General features: G+C 47.4%; 1 protein-coding gene across 1 annotated transcript in view; it reads right to left on the bottom strand.

Annotated features, from left to right (window-relative positions):
* FLNB (filamin B) overlaps window positions 1-16,185 on the bottom strand; it is a 144,130-nt gene that overhangs the window by 22,807 nt on the left and 105,138 nt on the right. Inside the window, 8 exon segments of the mRNA XM_039242456.1 lie at window positions 1,163-1,336; window positions 2,668-2,796; window positions 5,949-6,089; window positions 6,681-6,783; window positions 10,330-10,577; window positions 12,217-12,406; window positions 13,433-13,589; window positions 14,994-15,117. Of these exon segments, the coding sequence (XP_039098387.1) occupies window positions 1,163-1,336; window positions 2,668-2,796; window positions 5,949-6,089; window positions 6,681-6,783; window positions 10,330-10,577; window positions 12,217-12,406; window positions 13,433-13,589; window positions 14,994-15,117 (1,266 nt within the window).

The following is a 16,185-nucleotide window of genomic DNA, read 5'->3' as shown; positions in this document are numbered from 1 at the left end:
CACACACACACACACACACACACACACACACACACACACACACACACGGCCCTGCTGGTTAGGCGCTGGATGCCATCCTGAAAATCCCTGGTGGGGTGCCTGGCTGGCTCAGTCACTACAGCAAGTGACTCTTGATCTCAGGGGTGTGAGTTTGAGCTCTGCATTGGGTGTGGAGATTACTTAAATATAAAATTTAAAAAAAAAAAGAACCACAGATTTAGAAGTCTCCATGATGACAATGGTCATAGGCATAGAGCTTTACCTGGAATGGGCAGTAACGCATGTGGTTCTCTCAATATTTGTACATGTGCAAAATAGAACCCATGCAAAACCATCATTTTCCCAAAACATGCTTAAATTTCAGGCAAGTCACGTAAAACATTTCATAGCATCAATCTGATTTTGATCAGAACACAGAGGACTTCAAAAGTTCTGTTTGGGGTAGGAAGAGCTCTATATAAGACATGACAAATGGGGCACCGGGGTGGCTTAGTCAGTCAAGCACATGACTCTTGATCTTGGCTTGAGTCATGATCTCACAGTTGGGGGGTCTGAGCCCTGCATCGGGCTCTGCACGGACAGTGCGAAACCTGCTTGGGATCCTCTCTCTCCCTCTCTCTCTGCCCCTACCCTGCTCATGCTCTCAATGTCTGAAATAAACTTAAAAAAAAAAAAAAAAAAAAAAAAAAAAAAAAAAAAAAAGGAGTGTGGGCTTTGAATCAGATTGCCCGTATCTGAATCCCGTATACCCATGTATGAATGTGGCTAAGCCACTATCTCTCCAAGCGTCAGGTTTTCCATCTGTAAACGGCAAGAAAATCTAGTAGTGATGCTCAAGGGCATCTTTGGGTCCATGTATCCGTGTAAGAGATATCTGAATGCCTCTATGTGAGGGTCTGCTATTCGCAGGCTGAGGTCAGACCGGCACAAAAAAAGTGCCCTCCCGATGGCACTGCTTGCTTTTCCTTGGGTTGCCAGCTAAGGGAGGCATTAGGCCAGCCCAAAGGTGACTCTACGCCCCCTTCCTTCCTAAGGAGTCTGTGTGAAACCTCCATGTAGAGGCCTATCCTCGTGCTGTGGGTCTGGTGCGGAGAGAGGCTGTTAGGGCAGCTATGCCTCCCCACACCTCCAGGAAGGCCCCCGGCAGGCCAGGTGACCTTACCAGTGATCTTGGCTGTGAAGGGGCTGCCAGGGATGTGCTTGTCATTGTACTTGACCAGGATGCTGTAGTCGCCTGGGAGGGTGGGCAAGTAGGTCACTGTGCACGTCCCGTCTTTGTTGTCGATGCAGCTGATTTCAGCCTTTGAAGGTCCCTCGATAGCCAAGTCTAGGCCACCTGCGGACGAGAGGAAGGAAGGAGAGAGCTTCAGGGAGAGAAATATTCCTTGTTTCAACAGGGATCACACCTCATCCGGGGCGGTCCCTGTGCCAGGAACAGCAGACTGACACATGCCACAGGAGCTACGGGCCAGTGCAAGTCAGAACAAAGCAGTTTATGTGGTAAAACCGCCCCCTGGAAAGGCATTCCACCATCTGACTTCTTCACTACAAATGACCCTGAGGTTCTCTTATTCTTCGGGATGCTTGGGACGTGAGAGGGGTAGCATCCAGCACACCAATCACACGTATGGGAGAGTCACACACACACACACACACACACACACACACACACACACGGCCCTGCTGGTTAGGCGCTGGATGCCATCCTGAAAATCCCTGGTGGGGTGCCTGGCTGGCTCAGTCACTACAGCAAGTGACTCTTGATCTCAGGGGTGTGAGTTTGAGCTCTGCATTGGGTGTGGAGATTACTTAAATATAAAATTTAAAAAAAAAAAGAACCACAGATTTATAAGTCTCCATGATGACAATGGTCATAGGCATAGAGCTTTACCTGGAATGGGCAGTAACGCATGTGGTTCTCTCAATATTTGTACATGTGCAAAATAGAACCCATGCAAAACCATCATTTTCCCAAAACATGCTTAAATTTCAGGCAAGTCACGTAAAACATTTCATAGCATCAATCTGATTTTGATCAGAACACAGAGGACTTCAAAAGTTCTGTTTGGGGTAGGAAGAGCTCTATATAAGACATGACAAATGGGGCACCGGGGTGGCTTAGTCAGTCAAGCACATGACTCTTGATCTTGGCTTGAGTCATGATCTCACAGTTGGGGGGTCTGAGCCCTGCATCGGGCTCTGCACGGACAGTGCGAAACCTGCTTGGGATCCTCTCTCTCCCTCTCTCTCTGCCCCTACCCTGCTCATGCTCTCAATGTCTGAAAAAAAAAAAAAAAAAAAAAAAAAAAGACATTTATGAAAAAAGACAAGATAAATGGTACCATTCAACAGTCTTATTTTTTAAAAGCTGCCCTGGGAGCACCTGGGTGGCTCAGTTGATTAAGTGTCTGACTCTTAATTTTGGCTCAGGTCATGATCTCATAGTTTGTGAGTTTGAGCCCCATGGTGGGCTACACACTAACAGCAAAGAGCCTAGTTGGGATTCTCTCTCTTCACATCCTCTCTGCCCTTCCTCTCTCTCTCTCTCTCTCTCTCTCCCCACCCCCCTCAAAAGCAAACAAACAAACAAAAGCTGCCCTGGAAATGCGTCTACCTAACTCTCCAAATGGACGGCTGGAACCACAAAACCACACAACCACCCGGTACCTTCTCCTGCATCCTCGGTGACGATGGTGAAGGTGGCGGTTTTGTTGGCGACTCCATACACCAGGCCTGGACCATATGCAGAAACGCTCCCACTGTTCGGGTAGTTCACGTAGAACTGGAGCGGGCTCTCTGGGTTTGCAAAGAACACAAAGGACAAGGGGACTCATGGAGGGGCGAATGTGTACCTTGGACACCCAGTGTCTTCACATTCACCTACTAGCAGGCGGGGCTGGTATCTCCTACCAGCAGACACTTGAAAGCCGACTCCAGTAGACCTCACCCCCAAGGCGTCTACTCACTATTGTTTTTTCAATCACTGCACAAGAAAAATAACCCCAAGGCTGCTTCTAGTCTGGAGGGGGGCCCAAGCAGGGCAGTGCAGCTCAACTTAACCAATAAGGAGGAAACAGCTGACCGTGCAGAAAAATGACCCACTACTGGAGGGAACACAACTGGAAAGGTCTTTGGGGAAGGCCATTTACCATGCTTTCAAAATGTAAGGCCCCATGAAGCCCCTAGGAATCTATCTCATGGTGCTCCTTTCTCCCCACCCTATTTCCCAGTCCTGTGCAAGGACTTCCGTTCCCACAGGGCCCAGACCCTAAGTAGGAAAAGGCTGCAGTGTGCAACAATAAGGGGTTGGTGAAATAAACAGTGGTCTACTCTCGCAGGTCATTAAAAACAAGGAGGCATGGGGCCCCTGGGTGGCTCAGTCGTTTAAGTGTCAGACTCTTGATTTCAGATCAGGTCATGAGCCCAGGGTCATGGGACTGAGCCCCATTTTGGGCTCTGCGCCAACAACACAGAGCCTACTTAGGATTCTCTCTCCCTCTCTCTGCCCCTCCCCGATGCATGTGTGTGCACAAGCACACGCTCTCTCACAAAAATAAACATTAAAAAAAAACAAACAATAAGGGAGGTCGGTGTATATTACACTTGAGAGATTACCTATAAATCTATCTCATTGAAAAGAGGAAAAGGAAGGACGCCTGGGTGGTTCAGTGGGTTAAGTGTCTGACTCTTGATTTAAGCTCAGGTCATGAACCCAGGGTCGTGGGATCCAATCTTATGTCAGGCTTGTTCCTGCTTAAGATCCTCTCTCTCTCTCTCTCTCCCTCTGCTTCTCTCCCCTGCTCATCTCTCTCAAATTCTCTAAAAATAAAAATAAAAAAGAGAAAAAGGCAAGTTGCTGTATAATATTAATGCCATTATCTCATTCCTTGGAAGAAAGAATAAATCTATATATGCATGTAGGTGGGTACAGAGAGAAACACCTGGAAAGATACACACCCAGCAGTGGAAGTAGAAGGGAAATGGGAAAAAGACATTGTTTTACTTTCTCTGTATCTGCATCTTTAGAATATTTAGATAAAAGTAGATAATATATTTTCACTTTAAACAAACATTATACACACATATATGCATGAACCACAATAAACATACCAAGCTGGGGAAAATATTTGTTAACTTCTATCACAAAGGGCTAATCTCTCCAATATTTAATTTGCTCTCAGAAACTGTTATGACACAGCCAATACAGAATATTGGCCAAACAGAAAAACCTGGCCAAGGAAATAAGCGCTCAGTTCACAGAAAAATACACATAGTACTTAAACATACAGAAAGTTGCTCACTCTCATTCATGAGAGAAATACAAACAAAGCAACACTGAGATACTGGTTTTTGAACTGTCAGTGTAGCCAAGATCCAAAAATCTGATGCCTATTACTATTCCACTGGCAAACTGGTAGAAAAGCAGGTGTTTGTCTACCTTGCTGGTGGGTGTGTGAATCGGGGGAGCCCCGCTGAAGGGCAATTTGGCAAGATCGATCAAAATGATAGATGTCTATACCTATGCCCAGCAACTCCTGCCCTGGGAACTAAATCTCACAGATATACCTTCACCAGAGTGAGATAATGGACATAAAGGCCACTCACTGCAGCCTGACTAGCGACAGCAAAAGGGAGAGAAGAACCTGACTATCCTCCAATGGCGGGAATGGAGAAATCTATCATGGTTTATCCAAATGGTGTGACACCACAAACCTGCTCTATCATTAGGACATGCAAAACTCTCTTGGATATACTGTTAGACTGGATAGGACAAGGTCAGCGCTATGTGTAGAGTAGGTTACTATTTATGTACAAGTGAGAAAGGGCTTAAGAATCTATATTTCCCAGGGTACCTGGGGGTGCAGTAGGTTAAGTGTCTGACTCTTGATTTCGGCTCAGGTCATGATCTCATGGGCTCTGAGTTCAGGCCCCGTGCCGGGCTCTGTGCTGACCATGCAGAGCCTGCTTGGGACTCAATCTCTCTTTCCAACCCCCACTTGTGCTCTCTCTCAAGATAAATAACACTTAAAAAAAAAATTAGGAGCACCTGGGTGGCTCAGTCTGTTGAGTATCTGACTTCGGCTCAGGTCATGAGCTCTCAGTTCAGGGTTCAAGCCTGTGTTGGGCTCTGTGCTGACAGCTCAGAGCCTGGAGCCTGCTCTGGATTCTGTGTCTCCTTCTCTCTCTCTGCCCCTCCCCCACTTACTCTCTCTCTGTCTCTCAAAAATAAATAAATGTAAAAAAAATTGTTTTTAAAAAAGAACCTGTATTTCCCATTTGCTTGTAGAGTCTTAAAAATATTTTGAAATCCAACAGAAAAAATTAACAGGTTCAAGGAGAGGTCAGGTGGTGATATGGGCGGGAAGGAAACTTTTCCCCACATCACTTTTTAAACTATGTGGAGATACTGCCTACTCAAAATATTAAATTTAAAAATAGAGAACTATTTGAACAATTTAAAAAAAAAAAAAAAAAAAAAAACAAGAATAACACCGTGCTGGTGGACAGATATGAAATAGGAGCTGAATTTGCTTGTCAAGGGCAGTGTGAACATGAAGCAGCTTGTTCCCGCTTCCACTGCCAAACCCCACACTACACAGGGCTCCATAGCCCAGGCTGGAAAGCCCCTCCATGCGCCTCACATTTTTCTCCCAGCTCACCCTGTGGCCACACTTGGCATAGTGACAAAGACAAACACTCATGGGCCCAAGGGCCTGAACTGTGACCCAGGACGCTTAGCTGCACTGTCCCTTCTAGAAAGTGGCTGGATCTGTTGGGGTCACAGGCTGTTTGGTTTCACAGGGACACCGATGCCATCTTCCTGATCCTGCCACTGAGAACTGTGTCCCACACGGTGGCTCACTGAACGTCTCTGCAAACTTCCCGGATGCTCAGGCCCGAGGCTCGTCCTGCGGGGTGCGCTGGCCAAGGCGCTGAGCCTGACTCACCGGGGATGTGGCTGCCCATGTATTTGATGTGCATCTCATGCAGTCCGACCTCAGTGGGGGCGTATCTGACAGTGACCGTGCCGTCCTTGTTGTCCACGATCTCAGGTGTGGCCGTCTTCCCAGATGGCATATGGACCTCTCCTGTCAGAGCACAGGAGGAGAGAGAGCAATGAGCCCACCAGGGCTTGCCCTGGAGAAGCTGAGCACAATGGCCCAGGTGGCCTTCAGAGGCAGGAGCACTCACTGCTGCCTGAGGCAGCCAAGGTCCATGATGGGAAAACAGAGACACATTTGCCTTTACTTTGTTCCCTTTTTCTTCTACAAAATGCAGCAGGCAACTCAAGTAAAGAGTTTCCTATTTGGTTCTGACAAGTGAGAAGCTCAAACAAGGCTAGAAAAGACCACGAGGCCAGCAGAATTAGCAGAGTATCAACTCAAACAGAATGGGGCATTAAAAGGAGGCTAGGTGAGAAAGAAACTCTTGTACAATAGACTTCAGTGTCAATGTCACATCTGGAAAGATGCAAGAATAAGAGAAGGCAGGAAAAAAGGAGGCACAGGAACCTGACAGTTGCAATCTCAGGGGCTCATGGACCGATCCCTACAGCAAGAAACAGAGATGCTGGGTTCAGGACCCAGCTGTCAGGGATGGGTCAAGCCACCTCCCAGGCACCGTTCAAGGAAGCTGATGCAAGCCAGTGAGAATAAGGCGGCTTTCACGACAGTGCTTACCAGTGATTTCTCCTTTCCTGACCGCAAATGGAATGACCAAGTCGAAAGGCTTGAACCCGAGGCCGTTCATGTCACTCACTGGGACATAGGCCTCTTCGGTTACCTAAAAACAGGAAGCAGTGGTCACTGCATAAAGTGGACAACTGTATGGGCCAGCAAAACAACAGAGGGCAGAGAGCAACTGGGAATTTTGCAAGCTAGCGCAGCCGGGGTGTGGCGGCATGGCTGCCCCTACAGGGCAGGCTTTGTCTAACTGGCCCCAGGACTGGAGCAGGACCTGATGGACTGGAGAAGTCATGCTGACCAATTGTTTAAAATCACTAGGCAGTTGGCTTGTAAAATTCCCAGCAGTGCTCACGGGACAGTGGAAAAGTGAGAGACAGCAATGTCTGTGAGTCCCAAGAGGCTCCACCTGGAAAAGTTTAGTTGCTTGTGGCCTGGAAAAGAAGGTGCGTTTTAAGTGGCAGAAAGTAGCAGCGGGTGGCTTTCCCCCTGAACAGAAACCAAATGTGCAAGTGGTGGCTCTGAGAGGCAGCAGGAGGGCTTGGGGACGGCCCCTCTTTCTCTGAACCGCAGAGACAGGCTACACCGAGCGTGATCACAGACATGACGGCCGGAGATTCGTGGAGCGCATACGATGACACAGGTGGATCTCATTACAGAGGAAGCGGGGATCATTGTGACGGACTGATCAGTGGGGGACAAACCAATGACCAGGACACCCAGAGGGCTGAAGCAATCCCCAGAAGCAGGCTGTAGCTTTTCTGAAATGAAGGATGAGTAAACACAGAAACGCAAAAAGGAGAAAAAAAAAAAGTGTACCCAGGGCCTGAATCCGGGGGAACATGCATTTACCGGCGCCTCCTCCACAGCCTCGACTTCCCCATCCGTGGCCTGGTCGGTGGCAAATGGAGATTAGTTGGGAATCACATTGAAGGGACATTACTACTTAGTAGATGCTACAACCTGAGGGCAGCTTCCTCCCCATCTGCTCCATCTGTATGGCAGGGAGCTGCTCGCTCTAGCGAGAGCCTACATTCCTCCTCCCCTTGTGGACAGCAAGTGGGCTTCCTTTCTTCAAAGGTCAAATGCACATGCCCTTTGGACCCACGACCACACCCCTAGGAAGCAGGCCTATCGACATGCTAGTGGGAAAGTCCGCACGTAAGTGCTGTGTGTCAGGCATTTTACTACAGCTGTTGGTGGTCATGAGAACTTGACCTAGCCTAAAATGTCCAACTGGCAGGGAGTCAGGTAAGGTGACTGTGTATGTCTGTACACCAGAGGAGGCCACTGATGTGTTGTACAAATGGGAAAAATGAACACTAGTCACTTCTGCAGTGCGAAACCGGAAAAGTGGCCTCCTGTTACCTGGTAAGGGTCCACCGTCTCAATGTGTTAAAAGTCTTTATAAATTCATTTCTGCTTTAAACCACAGACTTCATGTTCCTAATTCGATCAGCCTGATCAGGGAGGGATCCCCTTCTTCAACCACAATCAACAACAAGAATTGGAAGGCCACCCCGTGGAGGAAGGCGTACATGCCTGCATTTACTCCTTTTTGTGTATTTTAGCTTCTGCAGAGAAGGGACTTCACTTAGAAAGGCAGCTTTCTGGGCTTTAATATTTGAGGCAGCCCTCTCCCCACCTTCTAGAGCTCTCTCATAGCGTGGGGGCCTGCAGGGACAAACTGGCCAGGAAGACGGATCTTTCAATGGTCTCGCTACGGCCTTTGCTCCAGGACTCCTCAACGGTGATGAGCGGCTAAGCTGCCAGCCCCTGGCTTCCTGAGGTATTTAACTGAACCAGCCTGCTGGGCCTCCTTGACATATGAGTCTGAAGGCAGTACTGGGTGTTCATGTCCTTTTGGCCACAAGTCTGTAGAGGGAGGCAGGGAATCCACATGCAAAGGAAGTCCATCTAGATAAGGCTGGAGAAAGCTCGGAACAGGAGAATAAAGACCCAAACCAGGGGCGCCTGGGTGGCTCAGTCGGTTAAGCGTCCAACTTTGGCTCAAGTCATGATCTCACGGTTCGTGGGTTCGAGCCCTGCATCGGTCTCTGTGCTGACAGCTAGCTCAGAGCCTGGAGTCTGCTTCGGATTCTGTGTCTCCCACTCTCTCTGACCCTCCCCTGCTCATGCTGTCTCTCTCTCAAAAATAAATAAAACATTTTAAAAATTAAAAAAAAAAAAAGACCTAGACCAGGTTCTGTGGGGTGACTGCCCTTTTCTGCCTCCAGTAGTAGTGAGGGGGCAGGGTGCCTGCACAAACTATGTTTGTAGTCCAGGGCTGAGGGGACATTTATCCCAAATGAGTTTGGTGGCCTCTGCTTCAGGTCCCTGACTCATCGGCTAAAATGGTCCTCGATATTTTCACACTGATTTTGTCAGTCGGACCCTCCTAACCCATCTCTAGCTCGTTGCACCAGCAAGGCCCGGGGCCACCTCTTCCCTGCTACCTTATTCTAATCCACCAGATAAAACCCACTACGGACTAAAACAGATTCTTAAAACTACAACCAGGACCCTTCTCTGGAAATGAGGATATAAACTCTAGCTGCATTTCTTTCTGCCCTTTTCTGCTGAAGGAGAAAAACACTCCCAAGTGAACAGGCTCAAAGCTGACAAGCGCTTACGTCCTTGCCAGATCTCTGGCAGAATGTTTACAGATAAACAAATATCTATGGAAAGGAGGGGAAAGGCTACAACAGATTACAGACTGTTTGGAAGGGAGGCACGGCCTTCTGTTTGGAATGTAGTCCCATCTCAGTCACTGCATAAAGTGAAATCATGAGAAGGGGCTTCGCAGGCTATGCGTGGGGCCAAGTCGCAGAGGCCTAAGAGCTTTGTGGTCGAGCGTGGCTGTTGGCCGTGGCATCAAAGGACACTTTGTAAGGGGGGACCCATTGCACCCGGTGGCTGTCCACAGCAGGCACTCTGGGCTCAGCAAACTTGAGTCTGAGCCTGGGTCCTATGCCTCGCCTGCAGAAGGGCCAACGATCCTTGGTGTTTTGAGCGTCAAACAAGGTTTCTAATCTTTTCTTGGTTGAAGAAACTTCATAATCAGGGGAAGGTCCAAAAGTCACTCATTGAAAACTAAAGAGCCTCACTATTCTCTGGCCCAGAGGCTCACATAGTAGCTTCCCTTTTTTCCAGGTGTTACTATTCAAAAGACATGCTATTTCCCACACCTATGCAAAATCTGAATCTTTCCAAGACAAAACTGGAGGCACTTTGTGTCCTGGGATACAAGTCAAGTCTGCAGACATAACGGACTCAGGAACCTCTCTCCTCCAGGCCACGGAGATGAGGGAGGAGGAAGGAAGAAGAATTACCAGGATAAAAAACTGTGATGTTTTACAAACAAACAAAGTGTATCGTTCTGAGCTGGGCTCAGGCCAGGACATTGCTTAAGACCCTTAGCATGACAGATACTTTGGTGGCCAATAAGGTTCTTTAAAAACTCTTAGAGCCAACGGTCTCTGGATTTCTAGAGATTATTCTAGGACTCTACAAGGTCATGACTGCTTAAAAAATTTTTTTAAAAGAAAAAAAAAAGTGGAAGGGGATGTTCCAGCCAGGATTTAACAAATGGCAGCTGTTGCCATTTCTGTGCTAGTAGAGTGCTCTAGGGAAGGAGTTTTCTTACCATGACAGTGAAGGGGCTGTTGGGAATATCAACACCGCCGAAGCGCACATAGATCACATAGGTGCCCGGCTTGGCGGCCGTGTAGAAGATGTCATAGGTGCCATCCTCATTCTCAATGACATCAGCCTCGGCCTCGGTGCCGTCTGGGGTCAGAACCGTACAGGTCACTTTCCCCTTCCCAGCGGTCTTGGCATCGACCACAAAGCCCACTTCCTCGCCAGTTTTCACAGTGGAGGCGATTCCAGGACCTGGAGAGAAGTTCAGGAGAAGAGAATGGAAGTCCCAGCTGTGGACAAGTGCCCTGGAGGCCCAAGAACAAATCGCACATTCGTGTGGGCGATCCAACGTTCAAGCGTTCAATGGCATGGGGGTGACGGTCCACTTCCCTAAGCAAACATATTTTCTTAAGGGCAAGGTACACACCACACTGAACTAAACACGGTCCCTGCTCTCAAGATGTTCCCGATCTAACAGGAAGGCAGATACAGGCCAGGCACCAGGAATGACAGCTCAGTGTGCTGTGGAAACACTGAGGAGGAGCTAAGTTAGAGAAAAAATGATCAGTTGTTCTTCAGAGAAGGCCCTGTAGTACAGCTCTAAAAATAAAGTCCTAAGAATGCATATCCCGGGGTTGCCACATTGACAAAGGGCTTTTTGAGATGAGGGGAAAGGCTGGATTCTGAAGGACAGGTACTAGGCGAGTCTCCCTTGGCTAGGGAGACATACAACCTCTGTCCCCAAACCATGACTAGCCTGTATCTATTGGCCTTGTGGCACCCCTTCATACAGGATCCACACATCGGGAAGTGTAGACAAAAGCACACTGGGAAAAAAAAAAATCCAAAAACGAACCCAAGGGTGTAGAAGCAACAGGCAGTGCTAAGAACATGTTGCTCAGACAGGGAGTAGTAGAAGGAAGCCTGGGGCCAGTCTGGGGAAGGCCTTGAATGACAGACAGAGAACTGTGGCCTGCAGGAGCCCCCAGGCTGAGAATATTCTGCTCAGGATTCTGCCCTACCAAGGGAGGGAATAGGGCCTGGAAGGCACGGAGTAAGTCCACACCCAATATCATCATTCCCGCAGATAAGCAAAGGCAATCTAGCCGTACCTGGCACAGCACAGACCTAAGAGGTGGAGAGTTGGACTGGCCAGTGTTTCAAAATTTCCCAATTTTTGAGCCAAAAATTGCCAAGTTGAGGAGTTTACAACTTGCTCTAAAAGCCAAAGTGTTTCTCCATTCAGAACAAGAGAAGATAGGAGAGCCATAAAACACAAGCACGGTGGACCTGTGTGTAATTTAAAGAGAAGCAAATCTGTTTCATTTCAGAGATGGGGACTCGTGTTGGGGAATCTGGTGCAGTAGCATCAGAGTAGCAAGAGCTGTGGTTAGAAACAGAAGGGCTCGTGTGATGCTCAAATGTATTCCTGGAGATATTCTGAGAGATGAAGGCACAGTCTCCGGCGCTAATGTGTTTAATGCTGAACTGAAACGCTCTTTAATAAGTCTTGAATAATTAAACCATCTACTCATGAAAGGAAAGGCACACATGTGCAACTTTCATGGGAGCCACTATCACAGCTGATCTCAACCAAAGCACCCACTTCAAAAGTAACATAATAATAGCTTCCATGCGCCTGGCACCATGCTAAGCATTTTTCACGCCTGACCTCATCTGATCTTTGCAATAACCCTGCAAAACTATCTCTGATCCTGAGAAGAGTTTCTTGAATTCAGTGTTCTCAGAAAGATCTTCCATCTGAGTCTGACTGAAGCTCAGAGTGGTTGAGCAACTTGCCCTAATCACGTAGCTATTAAGTGGTAGAGAAAGGCGAGCCCTTGGCTTTCTGACTCGAAAGCCCATACTCCTGACCTTGACCTGCACTCACCTGTGGCCAGACACTTGCTGGCATCTCCCGTCTGCGTGGCCCGGATGCGGTAGGGAGACAATGGGATGTCGTCCCCCCCATAGGTGACCCCAATCATATAGCGTCCGGTCTTGTCAGGGATGTAGGTGACGGCGTATGTGCCATCTTTATTGTCGTGGACAGTGGCTCTTTTGGGTTTTCCCTCTTGGTCCTGTGAATTGCAGAGAAATGCTATTTAAGATGTTGTCATCAAGATGGAGAAACCATTTATGGGACACTGAGACACATTTTGCTCATTGATCAACAAGCTTTCTTCAGGAGGAAACAGAATTACTGGCTTAATACAACCTTTTTTGGGGGTGGAGCTAGGGAGAAGAGGGTCACAGATCCCTTTAACACCACATGGACACAGTCAACGTTTAGGAATTTTTCAGTCAACTGAACAAGTAGCGATTGAGCTCTGGATCTACTGAAATACAGGGAGACAAGGGGGCTCCTGCACGTACACCACCACATCCACTCTCTCCTTTTTCTTCTTAGCAAAAGGTCCCCAGTTCTTGGCTGGGGCACTGCTCCCACATCCTAGCATCCTCTGCCACCAAGTATGGTCATGTGACTTGTGACAAAGTTCCAATAAATGAGAGAGAGGTAGAAGTCACACAGGGCTGCTTGAGGTGGCTGATTGAGTTCAAAGTCCCACTGTCCCCTGATGCTCTTCTTCCTCCTGGCCCGCCACGTACATCAGAGGGCCCATGGGCCGTGAGCAGGCCTGGGGCAGAAGCCACAGGCGGGACAGAGGAGCAGAGAGATGGAGCCTGCTTCTCTGTGAAGCCATAACGTCACCCAGGTGGCTTGCCTCCAGCCTTGTTTAACCAGAGGGAATAATCCCATGTGTTTAAGCCACTCTTGTTTGCCGGGTGTATTGTGATACGCAGCACAGCTTAGTCCTAACTAATCTGATGAGTAATTGAAAACATCTTAAAAGAAAAACAGAGGCACAGATATAATAGAGATCAGAATACATGAGAGGCATTCACACGTGGTACTTGGAGCTACACCTTCAGACCTGTCACTCAGGCAAGCACGTTTGTTCTCTTGCACAATTAATGGGGGAAAAAATCTTGTCAAACATGTGCATTAGGCCAGAAATTGGTTATTAAAACCTTGTTCTTATCTCTGACCAGGAAATTAGGTCTTTATTAATAAAGTTTGACACTAGAAGATAACTCAAAGTTACCGTTATCTGAACAGCAAGCAGGCCTTCCCCGGCATCTCTGGCATCGATTGCAAACTCCACAGGCAGACTGGCAGGCACGCCATAGGAACTGAGGCCAGGGCCACTGGCAGTCACTTTGCTGGCATCATATGTGGGAAGGACCTTGACTTTAAAGGGACTTGAAAGACACATACATCCCCGGTCAGTGTGGATACCATCAACTCCTGCTACGTCTTATCTCCCTTACACAGAGACTGGGCTTGAAATGAGGGATTTCTATAGCAGATAAGATAGTGAGTGCCTTAAGTATCTTAAACCCAGCAGAAGTTTACAATCATGTAACCATCATAGACAGACTGGCTTTCCCTGAATGCATTCCATGCAATATACACTAATCCCCAAGTCGATTTGGGAGCCAAGGTTAACTCACTTTTGTTATGCTAAGAAAATGGTTACCAAAATGGAAAGGGAATATTAGAATTAAAAAACAACATTGGAATAAATAACTGGAATAATATTTTATCTCATCTTCTTTTCTATTTTTAGGACATTTTAGATGATGAATTACCTATTAACAAAGTAATACATAAATATAATTTACAAATTATATATTTCTATATACCTAGAGCTATATCTCTATATAAAATGTGTACATTAGGAGCATGGGTAAAACTTTTTCATCTTAAGGAGTAGGAAAAGAAACCTCCAGAAGCTGTTTGGAGAGAGGGAGAGTGTAGGAAACATTTCATATTAATATGACCAAGGAATAAGGTTTCTATCCAACACACTCTGGGAACACTATTGTCAACCAAATCCTCAAAAGAAGTAAAGAAGTAAAAAAATGGGGTGCCTGGGTGGCTCAGTCAGTTAGGCCTCCTACTTCGGCTCAGGTCATGATTTCACGGTTCGTGAGTTTGACCCCGTGTTGGGTTCTGTGCTGACAGCTAGCTCAGAGCCTGGAGCCTATTTCAGATTCTGTGTCTCCCTTTCTCTCTGAGCCTCCCCTGCCCACACTGTCTCTCTCTCTCTCTCTCAGAAATAAATAAAACACTAAAATTTTTTTTAAAAAGTAGAAAAGTAAAAATCTTTGCCCTAATCAGAAAACTACTTGCAAGGTCACCAGAAAGAAGACTTCGATGAATTAATGCATTCCTTGTTTCTTCAAAGATTCCCAACTCCTTAATTTTTGCTCATCTTTGAATTAAAGATGGCTGAAAGGAACTAAGTAGGAGGAAACAGGATGCTGCTATTTGCAGACACAAATATCAAGGCTAGTGTGCTGATATACCTGTGCAGAGCATGCAGGTTCTTGGTGATACCTGCTGATCTGATGGGTGGATGGATGGGTGGATAGATGGATAGGTGGGTGAGTGGATGGAAGGATGGATGGATGCATGGATGAGTGGATGGATGGGCAGATGGGTAGAAGATCAGTGGGTGGATGGACAGACGGATCAGTGGGTAGATGGATAGGTGGATGGATAAAAGAATCGATGAGTGGGTCACCAGGGCAGTGCTGGTCAATCCTGCAGAGGAGTGAGCTTCAGGCTGGTTTGGACCGCCTTCTGTGTCAGGAGCTTACCTACGAGGGATCTCTTCATCGGCATATTTAACCGAGACCATGTAAGGCCCCTCCTGGGATGGGGTGTAGGTCACTGTATGTGTGCCATCCCCATTGTCCACAATGTTCACTGGTTCCACCAGGCCTGAGAACAGAAATGAGAGGTCTGAGGAACTGCATGGGCTCTCCTTCACTCGACCCTGGGCAGAGCTTGAAACAGAATCACATTCATCCCCAAGGGCTATTGGTTTCCACTGATGAGTAACATTAAGGCAGGCAGGCCATAATCAGAGGCCTGAGAAATCACAGGAGACAGGATCCCCAATTCATGGTTGCAGAAATGACCCCAAGAGACACCTTTAGCTTTCTGTCGGCTAAAGTACACTCAGTCAGCCCTTGAGTATAATTAAGGAGACTGCTGCCTGTGCTTGTGCAAAGATGCGTATTGCAGACAAGCTGTACCCTTTCAAGCTGGTTAGGCATGCTTGGGATGTGGCAATTTTACTGTATAGTTGAGGAAGGGCCAAAGAGTCCACAATTCTGAAGAGCAAAAATTAACCAGTGGGCTGGCCAGTCAAGACTGATGGCCACCTTTGATCAAAGACCACCATGGTGCCAGCAGGATGGGCATAGGTGCAGGGCAGGTGAAGATGTCAATCTCATGGGGTGAGGGCACCTTCAAAGTGACGCCTACATGGGATGGTTAGAGACTATGTTAAAGCATAATCAAGGCATGCATTGGGTTAGTAGATTTCAGATCCCAGTTCTAAACATGAGCCTCAAGGAGGGATCAGCGGCAGGGTAGGTTAAGCAAAGCATGGCCTGCTCAGTAAGCAAAGCAGAGGAGGCAGGAACAAGGCAATCTGAAGGGTGAAGCCAGCAAGAAGCATTCAGGTCATATAAATTAGAGCAGCAGCCAATAGGAAAATGCAAACCTGTCTCCGTAAAGTCACCCTTCGGGTCACCTTTAAAGAACTCTGAAATGGCTTTCAAGGGGCTGCGCCATGACTGGGAATCCATTTCATCAACTAAAATTAAAAGGCTGTTACTTCAGAGTCTTCCATAATAATATAATAGAGGTAGATATCTAAGTGAAGCCTCTCTCTCTCTCTCTCTGTCTGTCTCTCTCTCTCTCACACACACACAACACACACACAGGTCATAAAGCTCAGTAACTATTAGAATCAGATTCCAGCCCCATGACCTCATTTCT

Source organism: Hyaena hyaena, unplaced genomic scaffold, assembly GCF_003009895.1.
Source record: "Hyaena hyaena isolate Hyena2069 unplaced genomic scaffold, ASM300989v1 scaffold_212, whole genome shotgun sequence".
Taxonomy (NCBI): domain Eukaryota; kingdom Metazoa; phylum Chordata; class Mammalia; order Carnivora; family Hyaenidae; genus Hyaena; species Hyaena hyaena.
Note: the sequence above shows the minus strand (reverse complement) of the source record. Positions and strands in the feature narration are given on the sequence as shown.